A 22,445-nucleotide genomic window follows, 5' to 3' on the forward strand; every position below is an offset into this window, starting at 1 on the left:
ACTGAAGTGAACATTCGAAGGTCAGTAAAAAGCAACGAATCCGAAGGTCAACGGGATCTGGACGGTGATTTGCTAAGCACGTTCAAACTCCGCCCACTTCCTTCTGTTCCTGCCTACGGTTCGCCCAAACCCGTTGTCATTCAGCAGACGCCAGCCAATCAGCTTCATTCGACCTTATCATCGTAACGCTCGCCGGCGCGCGTCTCCTCCCAGTGCAAGATGTCGACACCGGCGCTGCTCCCCATGTGTCTCCGGTACCTGAGCCGCCCCGGGGCTCTGAGCACCGGGCTGAGCACCGGGCTAAGGACCGGGCTGAGGGCCGGACCCGTCGGGGTCCGGGCGCAGTGCACGAAAGATAGCGGAGGAACCGTCGGGCTGGCGCAAGGCGTCCTCCAACAGATCGCTCAGGTGAGTCCAGAGGAGCGCACGATTCGTCCCAGAGTTTCCGGGCGGGTGGTTCTCAGCCCGAGGCCTCGGGATGTGTGTGTTTGTGTGTGGGTGAATATATATATATATTTATATATATATAAAACCGCCCCCACAAACCCCGCCAGGCGCTTAAACAAGCGTCCCCCGCGTCCCTGAGCTAGCGCTAGCTACCGCTGCTAGCCTGTCAAACACCGGGACAGTTCCCACTGTTATGAGCAGGACATGTCTCCATGGGAGGACGTGTCCCCATGAGCAGGACATGTCCCCATGAGCAGGACGTGTCCCATCAGCAGGACGTGTCCCATGAGCAGGACATGTCTCCACGGGAGGACGTGTCCCCACGGGAGGACGTCATGTCCCCAATGTTAGGTCCCTTCCCGTTGGTTATGTAGTGACCGGGAGTACCAGTTGTGTTACTGTGTTAATACATTCACGTGTGGTAGTGTGTTAATACGTGAACGTGTGATAGTGTGTTAATACATTCACGTGTGGTAGTGTGTTAATACGTGAACGTGTGGTAGTGTGTTAATACATTCACGTGTGGTAGTGTGTTAATACGTGAACGTGTGGTAGTGTGTTAATACATTCACGTGTGGTAGTGTGTTAATACGTGAACGTGTGGTAGTGTGTTAATACATTCACGTGTGGTAGTGTGTTAATACGTGAACGTGCGGTAGTGTGTTAGTACGTGAACGTGTGGTAGTGTGTTAATACTGGAACGTGTTGTAGTGTGTTAATACATTCACGTGTGGTAGTGTGTTAATACCTGAACGTGCGGTAGTGTGTTAATACGTGAACGTGTGGTAGTGTGTTAATACATTCACGTGTGGTAGTGTGTTAATACGTGAACGTGCGGTAGTGTGTTAATACGTGAACGTGTGGTAGTGTGTTAATACGTGAACGTGTGGTAGTGTGTTAATACGTGAACGTGTGGTAGTGTGTTAATACGTGAACGTGTGGTAGTGTGTTAATGTATTAACGTGTGGTTGTGTGTTAATACGTGAACGTGCGGTAGTGTGTTAATACGTGAACGTGTAGTAGTGTGTTAATACGTGAACGTGTGTTAATGTATTAACGTGTGGTTGTGTGTTAATACGTGAACGTGCGGTAGTGTGTTAATACGTAAACGTGTGGTAGTGTGTTAATACGTGAACGTGCGGTAGTGTGTTAATACGTGAACGTGCGGTAGTGTGTTAATACGTGAACGTGTGGTAGTGTGTTAATGTATTAACGTGTGGTTGTGTGTTAATATATTAAGGTGTGGTAATGTGTTAATACATGAACGTGTGGTATGTTGTCACTAAGCCTTTCGGTCCACTTATTCCAACTGTGGTTTAATTCAGGTGTACTATAATACAACACTGTTATGTAGTGGTCCTATAATATGCCCTATGGTTGAGTAACATTTTATTTAGTGGTCCTATGGCACAGTAACATGTTATATAGTGGTCCTATGACATGGCCCATGGTACATTAACTTGTTATATAATGGTCCTATGCCTTTCCTATTATACATAACATGTTATATAGCGGTCCTATGGTACGGTAACATGTTATATAGCGGTCCTATGGTACGGTAACATGTTATATAGCAGTCCTATGGTACGGTAACATGTTATATAGCGGTCCTTTGGTACACTAGCATGTTATTCTGGGTACTGGTAGATGTTTTCCTTGTGAAGGTCAAAGTGTCCCTGAGCTAAAGCCACCATTGGAGGACAGAGAGTAAACGGTGGGACAGTGTTTGGTTTAAACCAGTGTTACCCCCCTGCCCTGACAGAGACACGACAGTTGGACTTTAAGAATGTGTTGTAAACCTTTTATTGCATTAAGTCAGTTTGACCCGTAGTGGACCCTGGCTCCGTTTGACCTAGAGGGAAAACCCTGGAGCTTGGGGGTGTGACTCTGATGGCTTTAAGTAGAACGGTCGTTACAAGGTGCTGTTTGGAGCCACGGAGAGGAGCTGAACACTGTGTTGTGCTCCACAGCAGGAGGAACAGCAGCAGAAGGAGAAGGAGGAGCAGCAGAAGAAGGAGGAGAAACAGAAGGAGAACACAGCCTATGCTAAGAAGATGATGATCCGCCTGGCCGGCCTGATGGGGATGGGCGGAGCAGTGGGAATGGTCTACGTCTTCGGTAAGTCTAGATCGGTCCTCCTGTGGTAAAAACAGACGCACCCCGACTCTCAGGACGGCTTCACCTCTGGATTACCCTCGCTCACCCTCTCTCTCTCTCTCTCTCTCTCTCGCCCTCTCTCTCTGCTCTCCTTTTGGCTCTCTGTAGGTAGCAATTCCGAGGACGAGCAAGGAAATAAGGTATGCTGTGTTTCACTCACACACACCTGCACCACATGATGCGGTGGTGCCTGATATCATGGCTGCCAACTTTAACATTTAGTAAAGTTTTCTAACAAATATTAATATTCCTGGAATTGTCTGCGGGGTTTGGGGTTAGGTGCGTGTTTAGGGTTAGCGTTGGGGGGTTGTATTTGCATGATGACCTCTAAACTGTGGCCTTAGTTTAGTTTGGAGGAGACTCAATGATACTCTGATCAGAGAAGGGAGTCGTGAGGAGGAAACGTAAACGCCTCAAACTATACCCGAATGAATGGAAGGCTTCAGCACTCCCTCCAAAAACTCTGAGCAGCCCTCTTATGATCAGTGGATGTGTTTCCGCAATGAACATGCACTAGAGCCCACTATGTTGAATTCATCAACTGGTTTGCCTGCCAAGTTGAATTCCCTCACTGACAAAGCTCTTGGCCTGAAAGAGGGGGACTATCAAGGACATCAAAGGAAAGGTCTTCAGGGAGATGAAGGGTGTCTCTGCTTTACGAGCGGGAAGAGCTCGGCTCTGCGTTAAACTGGCACACTTGTTCCCATCTGAGTGTGAGCTGGAGGCTGGAGCTGTGGGAGACACACTCCGGTCCCACCTAGATCACCAACACCCCCCTTACTGACCAGCCCTCAGACACACTCCGGTCCCACCTAGATCACCAACACCCCCCTTACTGACCAGCCCTCAGACACACTCCGGTCCCACCTAGATCACCAACACCCCCCTTACTGACCAGCCCTCAGACACACTCCGGTCCCACCTAGAACACCAACACCTCCGGAAATCAAGGGTTTCCAAACGAATATCTAAATATTGGGTGGATAGAATAAGATAGAAGAGAGAGTTCATTGATGGTGCGTATCGGTCGGTGCCTGTAACTGCAGTTGGAGACACTGCAGCAGGCTCTAGTCGATCAGCTGACCGTTCTCCTGAGGCGCCCGTCCACACGGAGCCGAAACGGGCGGAAACGATCCGGTTTCGTTTTATGCGGTTCAGGAATATTCAGTCACGAGGAGATTCAACCTTTTAAATTGAGCAGAAATACTTTTTAATGTAGGGTTAGTAATTAAATTTATCAAGGGGCTTTATTTAAAGCTTCAGGCGTCCACACGAATCCTAACACGAAACCGCATAGGTCCGGATAGATCTGGAACCACCTCCCAGGGTGGTTTCAGAAACGTGCGGTTTCGGGCACCGGATTCGCCGGCTGGACGGTCGGACGAAACGCACAAGACTTATGCGGTTTCACCAAAGAGTGGGCTCCGTGTGGACGGGGCCTGAAGGGGTTCAAAACAAATGTGTTGTGGGCGTGGAGGGCGTGTGTCCCCAGAGGACGGGAAACCTCAGCATCTCCAACGCTTCCTTCTGAGGCACACTTTGTCCTCACCTCGTTGTGGGGGGGTGTCTGGGAGGGAGTGGGGGTCTGCGGGCGTGTCGGGGGGGGGGTCTGCTCCACACTTTTCTCACCTTGAAGAAGTTTGGGAAAAGGGGGGGGGGGGGGGAGGGAGGGAGGGAGGGAGAAGTGTGCCAGCCGACCGGATTAGCATCTGGTCTGGATCCTGCCTCACCACCGGACTACTGCCCCCCTAGTGGACTACAGAACTACTGCCCCACCACAGGACTACTGCCCCCCTACTGGATTACTGCCCCCCTAGTGGACTACAGAACTATCAATTCAATTCAATTAAATTTCATTTGTACAGCCCTTAATCACCATTACAGTCTCAAAGGGCTTAACAAGTCAAATATGTATGACACCCCCCTTTACCCAAGCCCCCACAAGGGCAAGAAAAAACACCCCCTTGAAATTAGCAAGGAAGAAATCTTGAGAAGAAACGCATAGTGGGGGATCCTTCTTCCAGGGATGGTCAGGAGTGCAATGGGTGCCATAATTGACATACAGGTAAATACATGCACAAAAATGGTGATGTGGTGCTGGCCGGTTGACCATGAGGAGAGTCCAGGCATCCAGTCCAGTCACCGCAACATGCTAGAACAGACAGAATAGTGAATTACAACGGAACAGTACATAGCGGGAATGTATACTGCATTAACAAAACACAAACAACCAGAGTGGTCTTCACTTCGCATTTTCACAATCGTTTTCACAATCCTATGTTCCAAATGCAAGATCGTAGAGGTGCGTTTTGAGCTTTCCTTTGAATAGCTCCACAGAGTCAGCTTCCCTGATCACTTGTGGCAGCCTATTCCATAGGAAGGGGGCTCGATAGGCAAACGCTCTCTGTCCGGCCGATTTCTTTTTAACCTTCGTCAGTGAAAGAAGGCCAGCTCCCGAAGACCGGAGGGGCCGAGAAGGACTATAAGGAATGATCAGGTCCTTCAGGTAGGATGGAGAAGATCCATGCACGGCTTTATAGGTTAGCAGTAGCACCTTAAAGTCCGATCTGAAAGTTATTGGTAGCCAGTGCAGAGAGGCGAGAATAGGTGTGATATGATCAAACCTTCTCGTTCTGGTCAGCAGTCTAGCTGCAGCATTCTGTACAAGCTGTAGACTTTTTGTGGTAGATTTTGGTAGTCCCGAGAACAGTGCATTGCAATAATCCAGTCTTGATGAAGCAAATGCATGAATCAGTGTCTCTGCATCCGCTGCAGATAACATTGGTCTGATTCTTGCAATGTTTCTCAGATGGAAAAAGGCAATTCTAGTTATGCTTCTAACATGTTGGTTGAAGCACAGTTGAGGGTCGAACAGGACCCCAAGATTCTTGACTGATGCACTCTGTAGGATGGCGAGTCCATCCAACCACAGTGAGGCATCCTCAAACTCTCTCCGGTCCCGCTTGGAGCCGATAATTATCAGCTCTGTCTTCCCAGTGTTAAGCTGGAGGACGTTTTGTGACATCCAGCCCCTCACCGCAGCTAGACAGGACTCAACCCTCTGGATCTGGGGCGAGTTCCCTGAATCAACTGGAATGAAGAGCTGGGTGTCATCCGCGTAGCAGTGGAAACTAATTCCGAAGCTGCGGATAACGTCGCCCAAGGGAAGCACATAGATTGCAAACCCTCATGGAGCACAAATTGGGTTCTATCTGTGAGGTACGATTCAAGCCAACCAAGAGCCGTACCCCCGAAACCAACATAGTGCTCAAGACGGTGAAGAAGAATGCTATGGTCGATCGTGTCGAACGCAGCACTCAGGTCCAGCAGCACAAGCATTGAGCTTGTGTTTTTATCCAAGGCAAGAAGGATGTCATTTACAACTCTTGTAACAGCAGTTTCAGTTGAGTGGAAATTCCTGAACCCTGACTGGAAAGGTTCGAAGAGATTGTTCCTCGTCAGATAATCGACGATTTGCTTTGCTACAATCCCTTCCTGTACCTTGGACAGGAAGGGCAGGTTCGATACAGGCCGATAGTTCCTGACTAAGGCAGGGTCTAGGCCAGGCTTTTTGAGTAGCGGTTTTATCACCGCAGGACTTCTACTGCCCCACCACAGGACTACTGCCCCACCACAGGACTACTGCCCCACCACAGGACTTCTGCCCTCCTAGTGGACTACAGGACTACTGCCCCACCACAGGACTACTGCCCCACCACAGGACTACTGCCCCACCACAGGACTACTGCCCTCCTAGTGGACTACAGGACTACTGCCCCACCACAGGACTTCTGCCCTCCTAGTGGACTACAGGACTACTGCCCCACCACAGGACTACTGCCCTCCTAGTGGACTACAGAACTACTGCCCCACCACAGGACTACTGCCCCCCTACTGGACTACTGCCCCACCACAGGACTACTGCCCCCCTACTGGACTACAGAACTACTGCCCCACCACAGGACTACTGCCCCCCTACTGGACTACTGCCCCCCTAGTGGACTACAGAACTACTGCCCCACCACAGGACTACTGCCCCCCTACTGGATTACTGCCCCACCACAGGACTACTGCCCCCCTACTGGACTACTGCCCCCCTAGTGGACTACAGAACTACTGCCCCACCACAGGACTACTGCCCCCCTACTGGATTACTGCCCCCCTAGTGGACTACAGAACTACTGCCCCACCACAGGACTACTGCCCCCCTACTGGATTACTGCCCCCCTACTGGACTACTGGACTACTGCCCCACTACCGGACTACTGCCCCACCACCGGTCTACTGGTGTACTGCCCCCCCAGCGGACTACTGCCCCCTATTGGACTACTGCCCCCCTCTCAAGACTTCTGCCCGTTCTTGGATTCATGTACAAACTCCTCCACAATATGAACTGATGCTGACGCCTTTGGAGAAGGGCGTCCACCTCATGACTGATCTGCTGTGACCTTTGCCTCCCCTCTCCTCCCCTCTCCTCCCCTCTCCTCCCCTGGCCTCCCCTCTCCTCCCCTCTCCTCCCCTGGCCTCCCCTCTCCTCCCCTCTCCTCCCCTCTCCTCCCCTGGCCTCCCCTGGCCTCCCCTCTCCTCCCCTCTCCTCCCCTCTCCTCCCCTCTCCTCCCCTGGCCTCCCCTCTCCTCCCCTCTCCTCCCCTGGCCTCCCCTCTCCTCCCCTGCTCCTAAAGGGGTTCAAAACAAATGTGTTGTGGGCGTGAAGGGCGTGTGTCCCCAGAGGACGGGAAACCTCAGCATCTCCAACGCTTCCTTCTGAGGCACACTTTGTTCTCACCTTGTTGTGTGGGGGTGTCTGGGTGGGGGTGGGGCTCCTATTGGGGGTGTAAAGTGCGTCTCCTCCTCCTCCTCCTCACGAGGCGGTGGATGAGGAGGAGGAGGGCTGGTGTTCTGGGGGTCCTCGCCCCCGCCTGATACGACCCTCAGTCTCCTGTCCCACAGTAAAGCCCCCGGCCCGTTCCTGCCCCTTCCTGCCCAGCAGACGGCCTGGCCCGGCACTTCAAAGAGAGCCCCCCCCCAACGACCACCACCTCACAGGATCAGAGGAGGGGGGGGGGGGGATGTGGGTCAGATGTGGGTCATAAAGCTGCTATGACCGAGGGCCCAGTGTGGGAACCTTCTGACACCTCCAGGTCCTCTGGGAGCGGGGAGAGGAGGAATAAGGCCCATTCATACCTCAGAATCTGGACAAAATCCGGACGAAATCCGTCCGTACCGAGCGTTGTCTCCGGGACTGCCCTCCATACCTCCGTCCGGTTTCAGCGTCGTCATGGGTGTTACGCAATAAATCCTCTAGAGGGCAGTGACTGTCGTGTCACAAATTACCGGCATCGCCAATCGCAGACATGGCATCTGTAGAGGAGATGGTTTTGCTTTGTGTCACCCGAAGTCTGCAAAATAAAGGCGCAAAAAGGGAGCGCCTTTTTGCGCCTAGGCGGCGGTGGAATGTGACACACCTCACCTTTTTAAAAGACCAGTTACAACTCATTGCCACAGCAGGTGAACAATAAAATAAAAAAGGTCAGGTATATAGTACAATACAAGTATAAAATGTTAAATACAATATATATATATATACACATCTCAGATATTATACTACTCTCTATTTTTGGCGAATGGTTGGCTTTCTGACTCTATACTGCCGCCTCGATTTCCGTTGGAATTGCTCCGTTTCTCCCGGGGCACTCCGGGTTCCTAAGCTCAAAGGCGACGGACTCACTGACGGACGAAACGACCCCCGGGACGGGACGAAAGGGTTCCTATCCGTATTGACCGTAGGGTGCGTATGGGGCTTTAGGGTTCACTGGGTTCACACACCCAATCAGCGAACAGGACTTCTATAGAACCAGCCCCTTTGTGAAGTATTGGGCTGTTTTTAAAAGGGCTCCGCAATCTGCAGGTTAAAGAGACGTACCGGCTGAGCTATGGGAGCTACTGGGAGAGATGGTTGAGCTATGGGAGCTACTGGGAGAGGTGGTTGAGCTATGGGAGAGGTGGTTGAGCTATGGGAGCTACTGGGAGATGTAGCTAAGCTACTGGGAGATGTGGCTGAGCTACGGGAGCTACTGGGAGAGGTGGTTGAGCTATGGGAGCTACTGGGAGTAGTGGCTGAGCTACTGGGAGAGATGGTTGAGCAATGGGAGCAGAGGTGTTGGTAGTCTGAACCCCCTCGTTTTCACTATGGATTATAGCATCGCTGAATGTCTTGGAGGCGGTACCTTCGCGGTCCAGCCCCCTCTATGTTGACCTCCAGAGGGACATCAAACAACCAAACCTGACTAAAGATATACGACGCTGTAGAACGGAGCAGGAGGTGTCGTTGGACCTGGGAGGAGCCTGCCGTGGTCTGTGGAGGTCCCGGACTGTGACGGTCCCGGACTGTGACGGCCCCGGACTGTGACGGCCCAGGACTGTGAGCCACATGCAGGCGTAGTGACTGCTCTGGGCCACCGGGTGGAGCCCTGGGTCTGCTGTCCTGTGCCCCTGGCTCTCTTCCAGGTCATTATCTGGAGGGGAAAACACAAGTCCGTTTTCCAAGCAGGGTGATGAAAGTGACAGCCACCCATAACTTGAAAAACAGCTCTTTTAAATGCTGAAATGGCGGTGAAGCAAAACGAAACAGCCTTGATCAGTTTCGGTTTGAGCTATCGCAGTCCTTTGTCTTTATGTTGTTAGCCTTTTGTTGAGGTCAGAGGTTAAGTTATGTTATCACTGTGGTTATTCGTGTGTGTGTGTGTGTGTGTGTGTGTGTGTGTGTGTGTGTGTGTGTGTGTTATGAGTTATTGTTAATGTGTGTGTTATGTTAGTGTGTGTGTTATGAGTTATTGTTAGTGTGTGTGTTGTGAGTTATTGTTAGTGTGTGTGTTATGTTAGTGTGTGTGTGTTATGAGTTATTATTAGTGTGTGTGTTATGAGTTATGTGAGTGTGTGTGTGCGTGCGTGTGTGATAAAGAGTTCAGCAGTTAAGTATTGTGTGTTTTGCCCCATTTTGTGTGTTTTGTGTATCCCCAAGACTAATGTCTTCCGGAATGGTCACCCAGTGCTGTGTGTACTGATCTCTATCTCTCTTTCTGTTTTTCTCTTTGCAGATTAGAGACGAGTTTGATAATGGTGAGTTTGGCATTTTGTTTTTTCTCGGGAGGAATGAGAAGCGCAAACGCAGGTTTTCATATCACTGGGCTGGTGTTTCCAGGAATCCAGCAGTACTTCCTGTTTCCTCCGTTACCTGAGGACCTTATGTCACATAGTTGAATGAATGAACGTCCGCTGGGCCAGAGGTCCTTTCCCATACCAGATTACTCTAAAGACGTGTGTTTGTGGTAATGATAGTAAAAAGAAATAAAAAATACAAGTTATTTGTTTCATTTATTTTTACTATCATTCACTATCACAGTATATATATTTGGGATGGGCACGAGTAGTTAATTCCAAACTCGAGTGATTGAATGAATTCCTCGAGGATCAATCGAGTACTCGTTTAAAACAAATCTATTTTTAGAATGCAACGCATCTGCAGCAGGAATAGGCCTAATGATGAATGGCAATATTACCAACCAAACATGTAATGCTTATTCTCAATCAAAACAGTCAGAGTTATCAGAGTATTCATTATTTATTTTTGCAAACGTTCAAAACACATTTTCCTTACAAAAATAAATGCATAACAAAAATAAACAATTTAAATCACGTCAAACAACGGCCTGTAAGGTTTTTTAAAAAAAAACTAAACAAGTAGCCGAACCATTGCAAATAATTTAAAGCTGCAAATAAAACGGCAGCAAATGAACTAAATACTCAGCGTTGTGATCTTCTCTTCACGGCCGGTGTTACACCGAATTCTGCGACCCACCGAAAAGTGTGACCCCAGGGGACGCTGTTGCACATTTTCTGCAACATGCACGTTTGCATTATAACAAAAACATAAATAGAACATAAGATCTCCCCCCACCGGTGGGTCCTTCTTTTTTTGATAATAACATTGATTCTAAACAGCGTTTTACACAGTAGCCTATAATAGGAAATGCTCAAAGGTAAATCAGCACAATTTAACACTGACTGTAGTTGTTAATGGGAAGCAACAGTGAAGGACCGTACTAAACGCCCTATCATTGTATGGGTCTGTAAAATGCTAATCAAATCAAAAAAAATGTATTTATTAAACACCTTTAATAAAAAGGTCATTGGTTGGGGGGAGATCTTATGTTTTATTCTACGCTTCAAACTTGTGTATATTGCAGAAAATATGCAACAGCGCCCCCTGGGGTCAAACTTTTCGGTGGGTCGCAGAATCCGGTGTAACACCGGGATTACAGCTGCGTCTTGCGGCGGTGACAATAGCCGACACACTTGGTTGCTGCGGGTCTGCTTTCCGGAGCTCACCGCTGTGTTTCAGGAGCATATGTTGCCGCATAGTACTTGTAGTACTCTGGTAGCTCAGTTTCGCATATTTTACATTTCACCCTATTTCTGTAAAGTATTTCAATACTTTGCTGCGCTTTGCTCTAACCGCCATCTCTTAACTTTTTGAGTTCTTGCTTTGTGCACACGGCACGCGCCAGTGGCACCACACAGAAAATTTATACATTTGCTTCAGAAAACTTGTCTGTGTGTGTATATGCAAACTTGACTTTGCCTGTCCACCAACTAAGTTCATTTGTAACGAGGAGTACTCGAGTAATCGATTACTCACACCCATCCCTAATATCTATGAGGTGATATCTAGTCAGTGTGTATATCTATGAGGTGATATCTAGTCAGTGTGTATATCTATGAGGTGATATCTAGTCAGTGTGTATATCTATGAGGTGATATCTAGTCAGTGTGTATATCTATGAGGTGATATCTAGTCAGTGTGTATATCTATGAGGTGATATCTAGTCAGTGTATTTCTATGAGCTGATATCTAGTCAGTGTATTTCTATGAGCTGACATCTTGTCAGTGTATTTCTATGAGCTGATATCTAGTCAGTGTATATCTATGATCACGTCAGATGAACTGATCCCGGGCGACTGGTTCGACCAGCTGTGACGTGGTCTTGTTGAACGAGTTCTGATCGCCTGCGGATTCTACTGATCACCCGATCAATACCCCTCTCTCGCGCAGTCTGCCCGTCTCCCCCGTCCACCCTCACCCCTCATCAACTCCTCTCCCTCTGTTCCCCCATTGGGTCTCTCTCTATGTTTATGACCCCTCCGTCCTCCTGGCTGTCCTCCTGTCTGGGGCAGCCCCCTAGGGGTCAGAGGTCGTGTCTCCAGAACACCCAGGGGATACGTGAGGAGCTAACCAATCACGCGCTCTACCTGTGGTCAGGTTATCCATCTTCTAAGAAAGGACCGATACTGAGGTTCTACCTCCCCGATGCACCAACACAGCCCCCCGTCTTCTGTTACCCCAGCCAGCCCGTCTCAGAGGTGTGCCTGACTGCAGCGATCACTTGATCAATACCTCTGAGTCCTGGACACTCAGACGGCCCCCATCCCGCGCGGGGTATAAACTCCTGTATGAGAGGAGCTGCAGAGGAAACCTAGGCACCTGGAGGAGTCGAGGCTCCTGCTCGGCCCAGAGCGCCACCTCGAGGGGGTTCCCAGCGACCTCTGAGGCTAGTGCTAGCTAGCGAGGTAGCACCTGAAGGCCATCAGACCCAGAGTATCTAGAGCCGGGGAGGCGGGCCCTCCATTGCGCCGGTTGGCCTGTGAGTGACAGCTGTGTCGGGGTCTTCCTTAAACGAGCTCTCATCGCCGGCTGATTCTGCTGACCACCCGATCAATAACCCTCTCTCCTGGGTCCTACTTTCTCATCGATCAATCTCCTTGCCTCCCTCCCACTCTCACCCCCCCCCCTCCTCTCTCTCCACCCTCCACCCCCTCTCTCCTCCATTCACCCCTCCACCTTCTCTCCCCTCTGTCCACCCTCTCTCTCTCTCTCTCTCCCTCCACCCTCTCTCCCCTCTGTCCACCCTCTCTCTCCCTCCACCCTCTCTGCCCTCTGTCCACCCTCTCTCTCTCTCTCCCTCCACCCTCTCTCCCCTCTGTCCACCCTCTCTCTCTCTCTCTCTCCCTCCACCCTCTCTCCCCTCTGTCCACCCTCTCTCTCTCTCTCCCTCCACCCTCTCTCCCCTCTGTCCACCCTCTCTCTCTCTCTCTCCCTCTACCCTCTCTCCCCTCTGTCCACCCTCTCTCTCTCTCTCTGCCTCCACCCTCTCTCTCTCCCTCGACCCTCTCTCCCCTCTCCTCCAACCCCCCCTCTCTCCCTCCTCCATTCTTTTATCGTCTGTCTGTGTGTGTTTGTTCTGATCGCCTGCTGATCGGACTGATCACTTGATCAATAACCCCCCCCCCCCCCCCCCACGGGGGTCCTGCCATTCACTAACCCAGACGGCCTCCTTCGATCCATCTGTCCAGCGATGCGTTCCTTATCTCCTAAATGTATCTCCCCTCCTCCCCACCAGACATCTTGTGGTTCTTACCAGCTACTGATTAACTCTCTCCCAACCATCGGGCCGCTCCAGTAATCCAGGGTGACGCATGAGAACAGGTTTAGGCCAGTGGACTGGACCAGTAGAGAAGACTGAGCTCCATGCTGGACATCCTCAACGTCACCTCCTGCCCTCTGCTGGGATCTGGTGGCTTGGTGCTTCCCAATAGAAGTGGGGGAGGGAGGTCCTCACATATCAGGCCCCCCCATCATGTGGTCCATGATGGGGATGGGGGAGGAGGGGGGAGTCCTCTCTGATGAGCTTAAAGACCACGCTCCAATGAAGGGTCCCTCAGGAAGATCTCTATATCTCCTCACCTCCTCTGCTCTCCCCTTTTCATTCTCCTTCAGTCCCGGGACTCTGTTTTAATCAAACCCTTTAATCAAACCCTAGTCCCTCCCCTCCCTGATCCTCTATTCCTGTTTACCTGTAAAGGTAACCTACCATGTCATCGGGAATGTGGGTGAATTCCTCATGTTTTTCCAGTGAATTGAGCTCATCAGCGCAGTTTCAGATTTCACAATGCGTGGGTTGCATTTGCATGCGATTGTTTTTATTATTTAATAAGGTATTTCAACTTTGACTTATAATCTGTTAGAACAGGATAGAGCTGCCTTGTAAATAAGCATTGCTCTCTCCCCCTCCTCTCTTCTGGGGGAGTGACAGAAGGCTAGTGTGGAGGGGGGGGGAGCAATGGCTCCCTGTGAGACCAGGAGGGAGGAGAGGGTGTGTGTGACACTGTCAGCCGCTTGTTGCAGACTGCATGGTTACTGCTGCTGTAGTGATTAGATAATTAACCTAATGACCTAGAGGCGGCGTCAGGGTATCGCCTGGTTAGGGTACGAACCCTCTATGGTTAGGGTACGAACCCTCTATGGTTAGGGTACGAACCCTCTGTGGTTAGGGTACGAACCCTCTGTGGTTAGGGTACGAACCCTCTATGGTTAGGGTACGAACCCTCTATGGTTAGGGTACGAACCCTCTGTGGTTAGGGTACGAACCCTCTGTGGTTAGGGTACGAACCCTCTGTGGTTAGGGTACGAACCCTCTATGGTTAGGGTACGAACCCTCTTTGGTTAGGGTACGAACCCTCTTTGGTTAGGGTACGAACCCTCTGTGGTTAGGGTACGAACCCTCTATGGTTAGGGTACGAACCCTCTATGGTTAGGGTACGAACCCTCTATGGTTAGGGTACGAACCCTCTATGGTTAGGGTACGAACCCTCTATGGTTAGGGTACGAACCCTCTATGGTTAGGGTACGAACCCTCTATGGTTAGGGTACGAACCCTCTATGGTTAGGGTACGAACCCTCTAGTGTGTGTGTGTGTGTGTTTGCGCGTGTGTGTGTGTTGGAGCCCCTCCAGCAGCTAGAGGGGGCCCCTCCTAGACCGGACATCGCTGTGTCCCCCCAGCATGGGGTCTTGACCCTGTGGCCCCCCCCGCCGACTATTATGGGCTGTGGCGCTCCGCCAGTGGCTTCTGTTTCTGCTCAAATAACTCGCTCTCCCTGGAGCTCTTAAAGTAGCTCAGCGGACAGTCGATGACAACCTCCTAAATGGAGTCTTTATGACCCAGAACACCTGACCCGATCTACCCCTAACCTAAACGGTGGTTTAAATTAAATAAATGTTGTCTTTCCGCTAGGTTAGCTGCATTCTCACTTAGTTAGCCTCATGCTAGCTTTGTTAGCTTCATGATCTTCTAGCTAGCCGTATGTTCCGTGTACCTGCATAGTTAGCTGCACCATCGTCTAGCAAGGGGCACTATCCTGTAGTTAGCCTTGATATAGTCTAGTTTGCCTTGATAACCTCTAGTTAGCTTTACAATACTCTAGTTAGCTGCACTACCGTCTAGTTAGCCTTGATAACCTCTAGTTAGCTTTACAATACTCTAGTTAGCTGCACTATCGTCTAGTTAGCTGCAATATCATCTAGTTAGCTGCACTATCCTCCTAATGCTAGCTCTACTCGATAACAGGAGTGGCGGTCATGATATGTCAAACTGGTCTGTCATGTTTATAGCATGGTGTGATGTTCTTCTGGAACAGGCGGCTGTCATGTGCAGCTCCACTCTGCTTTCTCCTTGATTATTAACGAGACAACTATAGTGAGCCAAGCCAAGGTTGTAACACGTTTTCTGTGCCAGATGGAATGAAACGCAACCAGAGCTGCCAGCTTAGTTTGCTGATTGTAGTAAAAATTGTCCACAAGTTTGACAGTATAGATGTGGAGTTATTCTCACACACACACACACACACACACACACACACACACACACACACACACACACACACACACACACACACACACACACACACACACACACACACACACACACACACACCACTGCTGTGTGTGCAATATGTTAAGTGTGGTGGTCCTGGTTCCCAGGGGAGGCCTTGAGACAAACCATTACTTCCTCTCCCTGTGTGGGTTCAACACCTTCTACCCCCCCCTCCCCCCTCACACCAACCCGAACCCTTCTCCACAGCAGAAGTCATCCCCCACATGTTGGCCCCCCCATCCTGCTGCGTCGTCATAACGATGTGGCAGATGGACAGAGCCTGAGACAGAGTCTCCAGGGAGCGAAAGGAAGGCAGATTATAAAGCTCTAGTAGTTTGACTTTAGAGCTCTTGTAGTTTGGTTTTAAAGCTCTAGTCGTTTTAATTTTAAAACTCTAGTAGTTTGACTTTAGAGCTCTAGTAGTTTGATTTTAAAGCTCTAATCGTTTGGTTTTAAAGCGCTTGTAGTTTGGTTTGAAAGCGCTTGTAGTTTGGTTTTAAAGCTCTAGTCATTTTAATTTTAAAACTACTAGTTTGACTTTAGAGCTCTAGTCATTTAATTTTAAAGCCCTAGTAGTTTGATTTTAAAACTCTTGTAGTTTGATTTTAAAGCTCTTGTAGTTTGGTTTTAAAGCTCTAATAGTTGGATGTTAAAGCTCTTGTAGTTTGACTTTAATGCTGTAGTAGTTTGATGTTAAAGCTCTAGTAGTTTGGTTTCAAAGCTCTAGTTGTATGATTTTAAAGCTCTAGCAGTTGGATTTTTAAAGCTCTAGTAGCTTAGCTATTTGAAGCTCTAAAAGCTCTACCTGTTCGGTTATGTTCCAGATGCTCCGGTCGTCCAACAGTTGCGGAGAACCTTCAAGTACTTCAAAGACTACCGCCAGGTGAGCTGGTTTATCAGCCCTGTGTATCCAGCAGGGCAGTGAGGCTGAAGGTAGAGATGTCTTTGGGTGACCGACAAACACCGTGTGTGTGTGTGTGTGTGTGTGTGTGTGTGTGTGTGTGTGTGTGTGTGTGTGTGTGTGCAGATGATCATGGAGCCCACCAGCCCGCGACTGCTCCCAGAGCCCCTGAAGGAGCCGTACTACCAGCCCCCCTACACCCTGGTGCTGGAGCTCACCGATGTACTGCTGCACCCTGAGTGGTCGGTGAGTCTCCATGGCGAGGGGTGGGAGGGGGGTGAGGCCTCCACCTTCAGTCAGACAGGGGGAGGAGTCACTGGTCACCTTCAGTCAGACAGGGGGAGGAGTCACTGGTCACCTTCAGTCAGCCAGGGGGAGGAGCCACTGGTCACCTTCAGTCAGCCAGGGGGAGGAGTCACTGGTCACCTTCAGTCAGCCAGGGGGAGGAGTCACTGGTCACCTTCAGTCAGCCAGGGGGAGGAGTCACTGGTCACCTTCAGTCTGCCAGGGGGAGGAGCCACTGGTCACCTTCAGTCAGCCAGGGGGAGGAGTCACTGGTCACCTTCAGTCAGCCAGGGGGAGGAGCCACTGGTCACCTTCAGTCAGACAGGGGGAGGAGTCACTGGTCACCTTCAGTCAGACAGGGGGAGGAGCCACTGGTCACCTTCAGTCAGACAGGGGGAGGAGCCACTGGTCACTTTCAGTCAGCCAGGGGGAGGAGCCACTGGTCACCTTCAGTCAGACAGGGGGAGGAGCCACTGGTCACCTTCAGTCAGCCAGGGGGAGGAGTCACTGGTCACCTTCAGTCAGCCAGGGGGAGGAGTCACTGGTCACCTTCAGTCTGCCAGGGGGAGGAGCCACTGGTCACCTTCAGTCAGCCAGGGGGAGGAGCCACTGGTCACCTTCAGTCAGCCAGGGGGAGGAGTCACTGGTCACCTTCAGTCAGCCAGGGGGAGGAGTCACTGGTCACCTTCAGTCAGACAGGGGGAGGAGCCACTGGTCACCTTCAGTCAGCCAGGGGGAGGAGTCACTGGTCACCTTCAGTCAGCCAGGGGGAGGAGCCACTGGTCACCTTCAGTCAGCCAGGGGGAGGAGTCACTGGTCACCTTCAGTCAGACAGGGGGAGGAGCCACTGGTCACCTTCAGTCAGCCAGGGGGAGGAGCCACTGGTCACCTTCAGTCAGACAGGGGGAGGAGCCACTGGTCACCTTCAGTCAGCCAGGGGGAGGAGCCACTGGTCACCTTCAGTCAGCCAGGGGGAGGAGCCACTGGTCACCTTCAGTCAGACAGGGGGAGGAGTCACTGGTCACCTTCAGTCAGCCAGGGGGAGGAGTCACTGGTCACCTTCAGTCAGACAGGGGGAGGAGCCACTGGTCACCTTCAGTCAGCCAGGGGGAGGAGTCACTGGTCACCTTCAGTCAGACAGGGGGAGGAGCCACTGGTCACCTTCAGTCAGCCAGGGGGAGGAGCCACTGGTCACCTTCAGTCAGACAGGGGGAGGAGCCACTGGTCACCTTCAGTCAGCCAGGGGGAGGAGCCACTGGTCACCTTCAGTCAGCCAGGGGGAGGAGCCACTGGTCACCTTCTGCTATCTTTTCAGACCACTGGTGTGGGCTGCTACACCTTAGTGCAATCTACACTCCTACCTTCTCACAACCGTGTGTGTGTGTGTGTGTGTGTGTGCAGCTGGCTACAGGCTGGAGGTTTAAGAAGCGTCCAGGTATAGACTACCTGTTCCAGCAGCTGACTCCGCTGTACGAGATCGTCATCTTCACGGCAGAGACTGGCATGGTGAGAACCGATATGATAATGTATACACGTGTGTACATTAGGGCTGGGCAAAGATTCAATGTTTTAATCGCGATTAATCGCATAGTATTTGTGAGTTGACTCGCGATTAACCACACTTTTAAAATTATATTTTAAATCCACTCCAATTGAAGTTAAATGAGATTGTCAAATGGAATGACACATAATCATTCATTCCAAATGTGCTTAATAAGCAAAAACTAGACCAAGTGATCTTGAGGGAGTTTTATTGACTCACTCAGTGTGGGTTGAATATGAAACTTACGGAACACCACAGTTAACACCGAAGGGAAACACGCAGTTAATGAGTACAATTTAAAACCAACAGTTACTACAAGTGTAGTTCAGTTCAAATAAGTAGCACCACAGATTTGGGAATTGTAAACAGTCACTTGCTGCATTTTTAATCAGGCAAGTGTAATTTAATGTTAAGTAAGTGGAAATAAAAAAGATTAGAAGATTGCGTCAACGCGTAATAAGTGCGTTGACTTGCCCAGCCCTAGTATATATATATTTATATCGATACATATATGATTATACTACATATTCATCACACTCACTCTCCATGAAGCCTCATGTTAGCACTGGACAATATTCACTGTTTCACTTGGCTGGTCAGACTTTTCACATTAAGACAAAATATATGTGATAATTACCCTTAAGTACTATAATTTACGCTTGTATAATAATTGTGTGTGTGTGTGTGTGTGTGTGTGCGTGCAGACTGCCTATCCCCTGATTGACAGCATCGACCCCCAGGGCTTCGTCATGTACCGGCTCTTCAGAGACGCAACGCGGTACATGGATGGCCACCACGTCAAGGTACTGCCCAGGGGGAGTAGAACCAGCAACCCTGCCCTGCTCTACTGCTGGGGCAGAGGGAGTAGAACCTCATCTGGTGGGTTGAGGACCCTCTGAACAGGGTGTGTGTCTGAACAGGGCGCAGGCCTCGACATTAACGGTTGCCCGCTTGCCCGGGGGAACTAAAAGTAATATTTGGGCAAGTTGAGATTGATTTCTTGTTGCCCGAACGGACAAGTAGGGGCCATATGTGTATTTGCGAGTGTTTGGCTTGGTGCATTCGATTATATTTGCCCTGAACTTTAAATAGAGGTGTCAAGTGTCAAAATTATAAGATATCTACCTTTATTTGTATCTCATAGTAAGACAGCGTTCCCAACTGATAACGACCAACTGATAATTATTTCAGGTGGGAATGTTATCTTCCACTTATGCCGTGTTCCATGGCTTTATTCACTTTAACCAAGTATTATCCCCATTGAATATTTCACTTGCACAACAATCTTTATTTTGGCACAAAGATGACATTATCGCCCTTGCAGTTGTGGAGATATACTTTATCTACTTTGGGTACGTTCTTTCCTGAAAAAAACTTTTCCCCTGTTATCGAAAATGGTATAGAATATCGATATTTTTCCAGGTATAGTATCGAAGTTAGAAAATCCAGTATCGTGACTTGACAACACTACTAGAAACGCGATTGTGATTATTCAGTTAGAGCTACAAGAAACGTGAAAGTTAAAAAAGACATCTTTGCTACTACCCCTGACATTTAGTTATGTACATTTGCATAAAATCATGCAGGTCTACATATAACTGGGCGATAGCTTTAATGGGTTGCAACGGTGGACTGAAATCATTTCATGGCACGATGTGACCGTTCGATAAATAAGTAAACAAAGCGTGACAAAAGGCAGCGCTTGCCCATCGGGCAGAACATGACCTGTCCTGCCCGATGGGCAAGCGCTTTTGAAACCTAAGTGTCAACCCCTGAGGGTGTGTGTCTGAACAGGGTGTGTGTCTGAAAAGGGTGTGTGTCTGAACAGGGTGTGTGCTGCAGGGTGTGTGCTGCAGGGTGTGTGTTGCTGGGTGTGTCTGAACCTGGGGTGTGTTGCAGGACGTGTCGTGTCTGAACCGGGACACCAGTAAGGTGATCCTGGTGGACTGTAAGCGGGAGTCGTTCAGCCTGCAGCCCTTCAACGGTCTGGCGCTGCAGAAGTGGGACGGCAACTCGGAGGACCGGACGCTGTACGACCTAGCCAACTTCCTCAAGAGTACGTCCCTCTGTCTGTCTGTCCCTCTGTCCGTCTGTCCCTCTGTCATAGTGTTGATCAGCAGAGAAATAGTTTGCCAAAGACGTTGACGTCGCTTAGCAACTGAAACGCAGGTTTCCGGACTAGTTGCAGAGTGATACAAAAGACGTGAATCAGACGCAAAAAAAACACTTTCCTTGACAGCGGTCATTATATGCTTAGCAACGGTCAGTTGAAATAAAATAATTGACCCATTCAAGTGAACAGAGCATTCCACAGCATTAAGAAGAGCCGTGTAATAAATATATGTAATGGAACCATTTTGCCAAAGCTAAAGCATTGAAAACTAGTCCAAAGCGAAGCGACAGCAGCAGGTAGGAGGTGATCAGGTGACCAGGTGGTCAGGTGACCAGGTGGTCAGGTGACCAGGTGGTCAGGTCTTGTGTTCCCCATCCCCCCCCAGCGGTGGCTCTCAGCGGGGTGGAGGACGTGCGCTCGGTGCTGGAGAACTACGCCCTGGAGGACGACCCCATCGCCGCCTTCAAGCGCCGCCAGGCCCAGCTGGCCCAGGTAGGAGAAACAAACGCACCTCCACTGCCCCCGACCATGGGGAGGAGGAGTAGTGAGGAGCAGGTCAGAGGAGGAGGAGCCTAACTGTGTGTCCTGCAGGAGGAGCAGCAGCGCCTGGCGGAGGTTGGGCAGCAGACCAAGCAGGGCTTCTCTCTGGGCTCCATGGCCTCGCGACTCTGGCGCTCCAAGCAGCAGTGAGCCCCGCCCACATCCTCATCCACCAATAGCAGCCCGGCCCTCACCTCCACCGGCCAATAGGGGACGGGTGGCGAGGGGGACGAGCGCCACCGTCCACGCCGGGGTGGGCCGTGCTGCCAGGACATTGGTTCACCTCGGCACCGATGGGCGGGGCTCTTCTGGTTCCTGGCTGCTCATTGGTCAGTTTTTAGTTTGACTCCAGGAGCCGGGGTTCAGAGCTGTGTTGGTCTTCGGGAGCGAGACGCGACCAGAGCCCCGTCGCCGCTCCCGCTCTGGTCCGGCTCCCCGGCCCTCAGACTCTGACCCTGCACCTCGGGGGCCCCCCCTGGGGCCCCCCCCCCTGGGGTCTCCCCCTCCCCCCGTTCCCCAGGGCCCTCTTCACCCCCCCCCCCCGGGGCCCCCCCTCTCTATGTGTGATATGTACGTCATGGTTTCTATATTATATTGAATGTTGCTTCATATTTGGGGACCTCTTGGGACGCCCCGCCCCCATTGGGACGCTCTCCTCCCATTGGCCGTGGTTCTGATGGATGTGTGAGCGGAGTACCGAGGAGCAGACAGACTGTACGAGTCGATCCCCGATGGAGTCGCCGGCTCCCTGCTGCGATGTCTTCGCTCCCGTCCTGAGCAGCGGCGACATCTTCTTCTTAATAACCACACACACAAGGATGTGACCTCATCCAAAAAAAACAGGATGTGACCTCATCCAAACATTTTGTCAATAAAAACACCATCAAAGTATTCTTGTGCCGAGTCGTCTCCTGGGAGTCCTCTGAGCACAATGTAGCATTGTGTTAGGAACGCAACTGAGCGGATTACATGAGCAAGCTAGCTAGCTGCGCGACATGGTTGTGAGCTAGCTACAGGTGGTGTAGCTAGTCGCGCGACATGGCGGTGAGCTAGCTGCAGGTAGTGTAGCTAGTCTACTGCCGTGGCGGTGAGCTAGATACAGGTGGTGTAGCTAGTCGCGCGACATGGCGGTGAGCTAGCTGCAGGTAGTGTAGCTAGTCTACTGCCGTGGCGGTGAGCTAGCTACAGGGGGTGTAGCTAGTCGCGCGACATGGCGGTGAGCTAGCTACAGGTGGTGTAGCTAGTCTACTGCCGTGGCGGTGTGCTAGCCACAAGACAATCCGTTGAGCCCACTAGCTTAATGAAATGCAGGCAGATATCAAGTGCTTGTTACCAGTGTGTGATCTCCTCCCAACCATGGAACCGCTATGGCTGCCCCATTGCATTGTGGGCCAGGAGGATGTGGCTACTGATACAACCACACAACTCTGAGGTGTAGTTGGAGGGTGGTGAACTCCTGCTCCTAAATAAAGAAACCGAACTACCAGCTGTCATTCTGTTGTGTTTTTAATAGCTGTACAACCAATATTCATGCACACTTAAGAAAGCTGTATTTATGCTCTGATAAGAGTGTAATTAATCTGAACGTTTAGATAAGCTTTACTTTATACATGAACTACCTGTTCAGAGGTCACCTGGCTGCAGCATAGCCAACGCTGTGTTGGTCCTGGCACTTAATGTACGCATTTATTG

At 50.6% G+C, this 22,445-nt stretch overlaps 1 protein-coding gene across 1 annotated transcript; it reads left to right on the forward strand.

The window, feature by feature from the left end:
• The first annotated feature begins 211 nt into the window (after positions 1–211).
• On the forward strand, positions 212–22,158 carry timm50 (translocase of inner mitochondrial membrane 50 homolog). Its single transcript, XM_079731629.1, has 11 exons — positions 212–408; positions 2,418–2,565; positions 2,713–2,744; positions 9,701–9,722; positions 16,196–16,254; positions 16,399–16,518; positions 17,959–18,063; positions 18,805–18,903; positions 20,000–20,156; positions 20,599–20,705; positions 20,805–22,158. The coding sequence occupies exons 1-11, from the start codon at positions 220–222 to the stop codon at positions 20,901–20,903; spliced, it is 1,137 nt and encodes a 378-aa protein (XP_079587755.1). The 5' UTR covers positions 212–219; the 3' UTR covers positions 20,904–22,158.
• Positions 22,159–22,445: the final 287 nt, after the last annotated feature.

Source organism: Pollachius pollachius (genome assembly GCF_949987615.1).
Source record: "Pollachius pollachius genome assembly, chromosome: 3".
In the NCBI taxonomy this organism is placed as follows: Eukaryota; Metazoa; Chordata; class Actinopteri; order Gadiformes; family Gadidae; genus Pollachius; species Pollachius pollachius.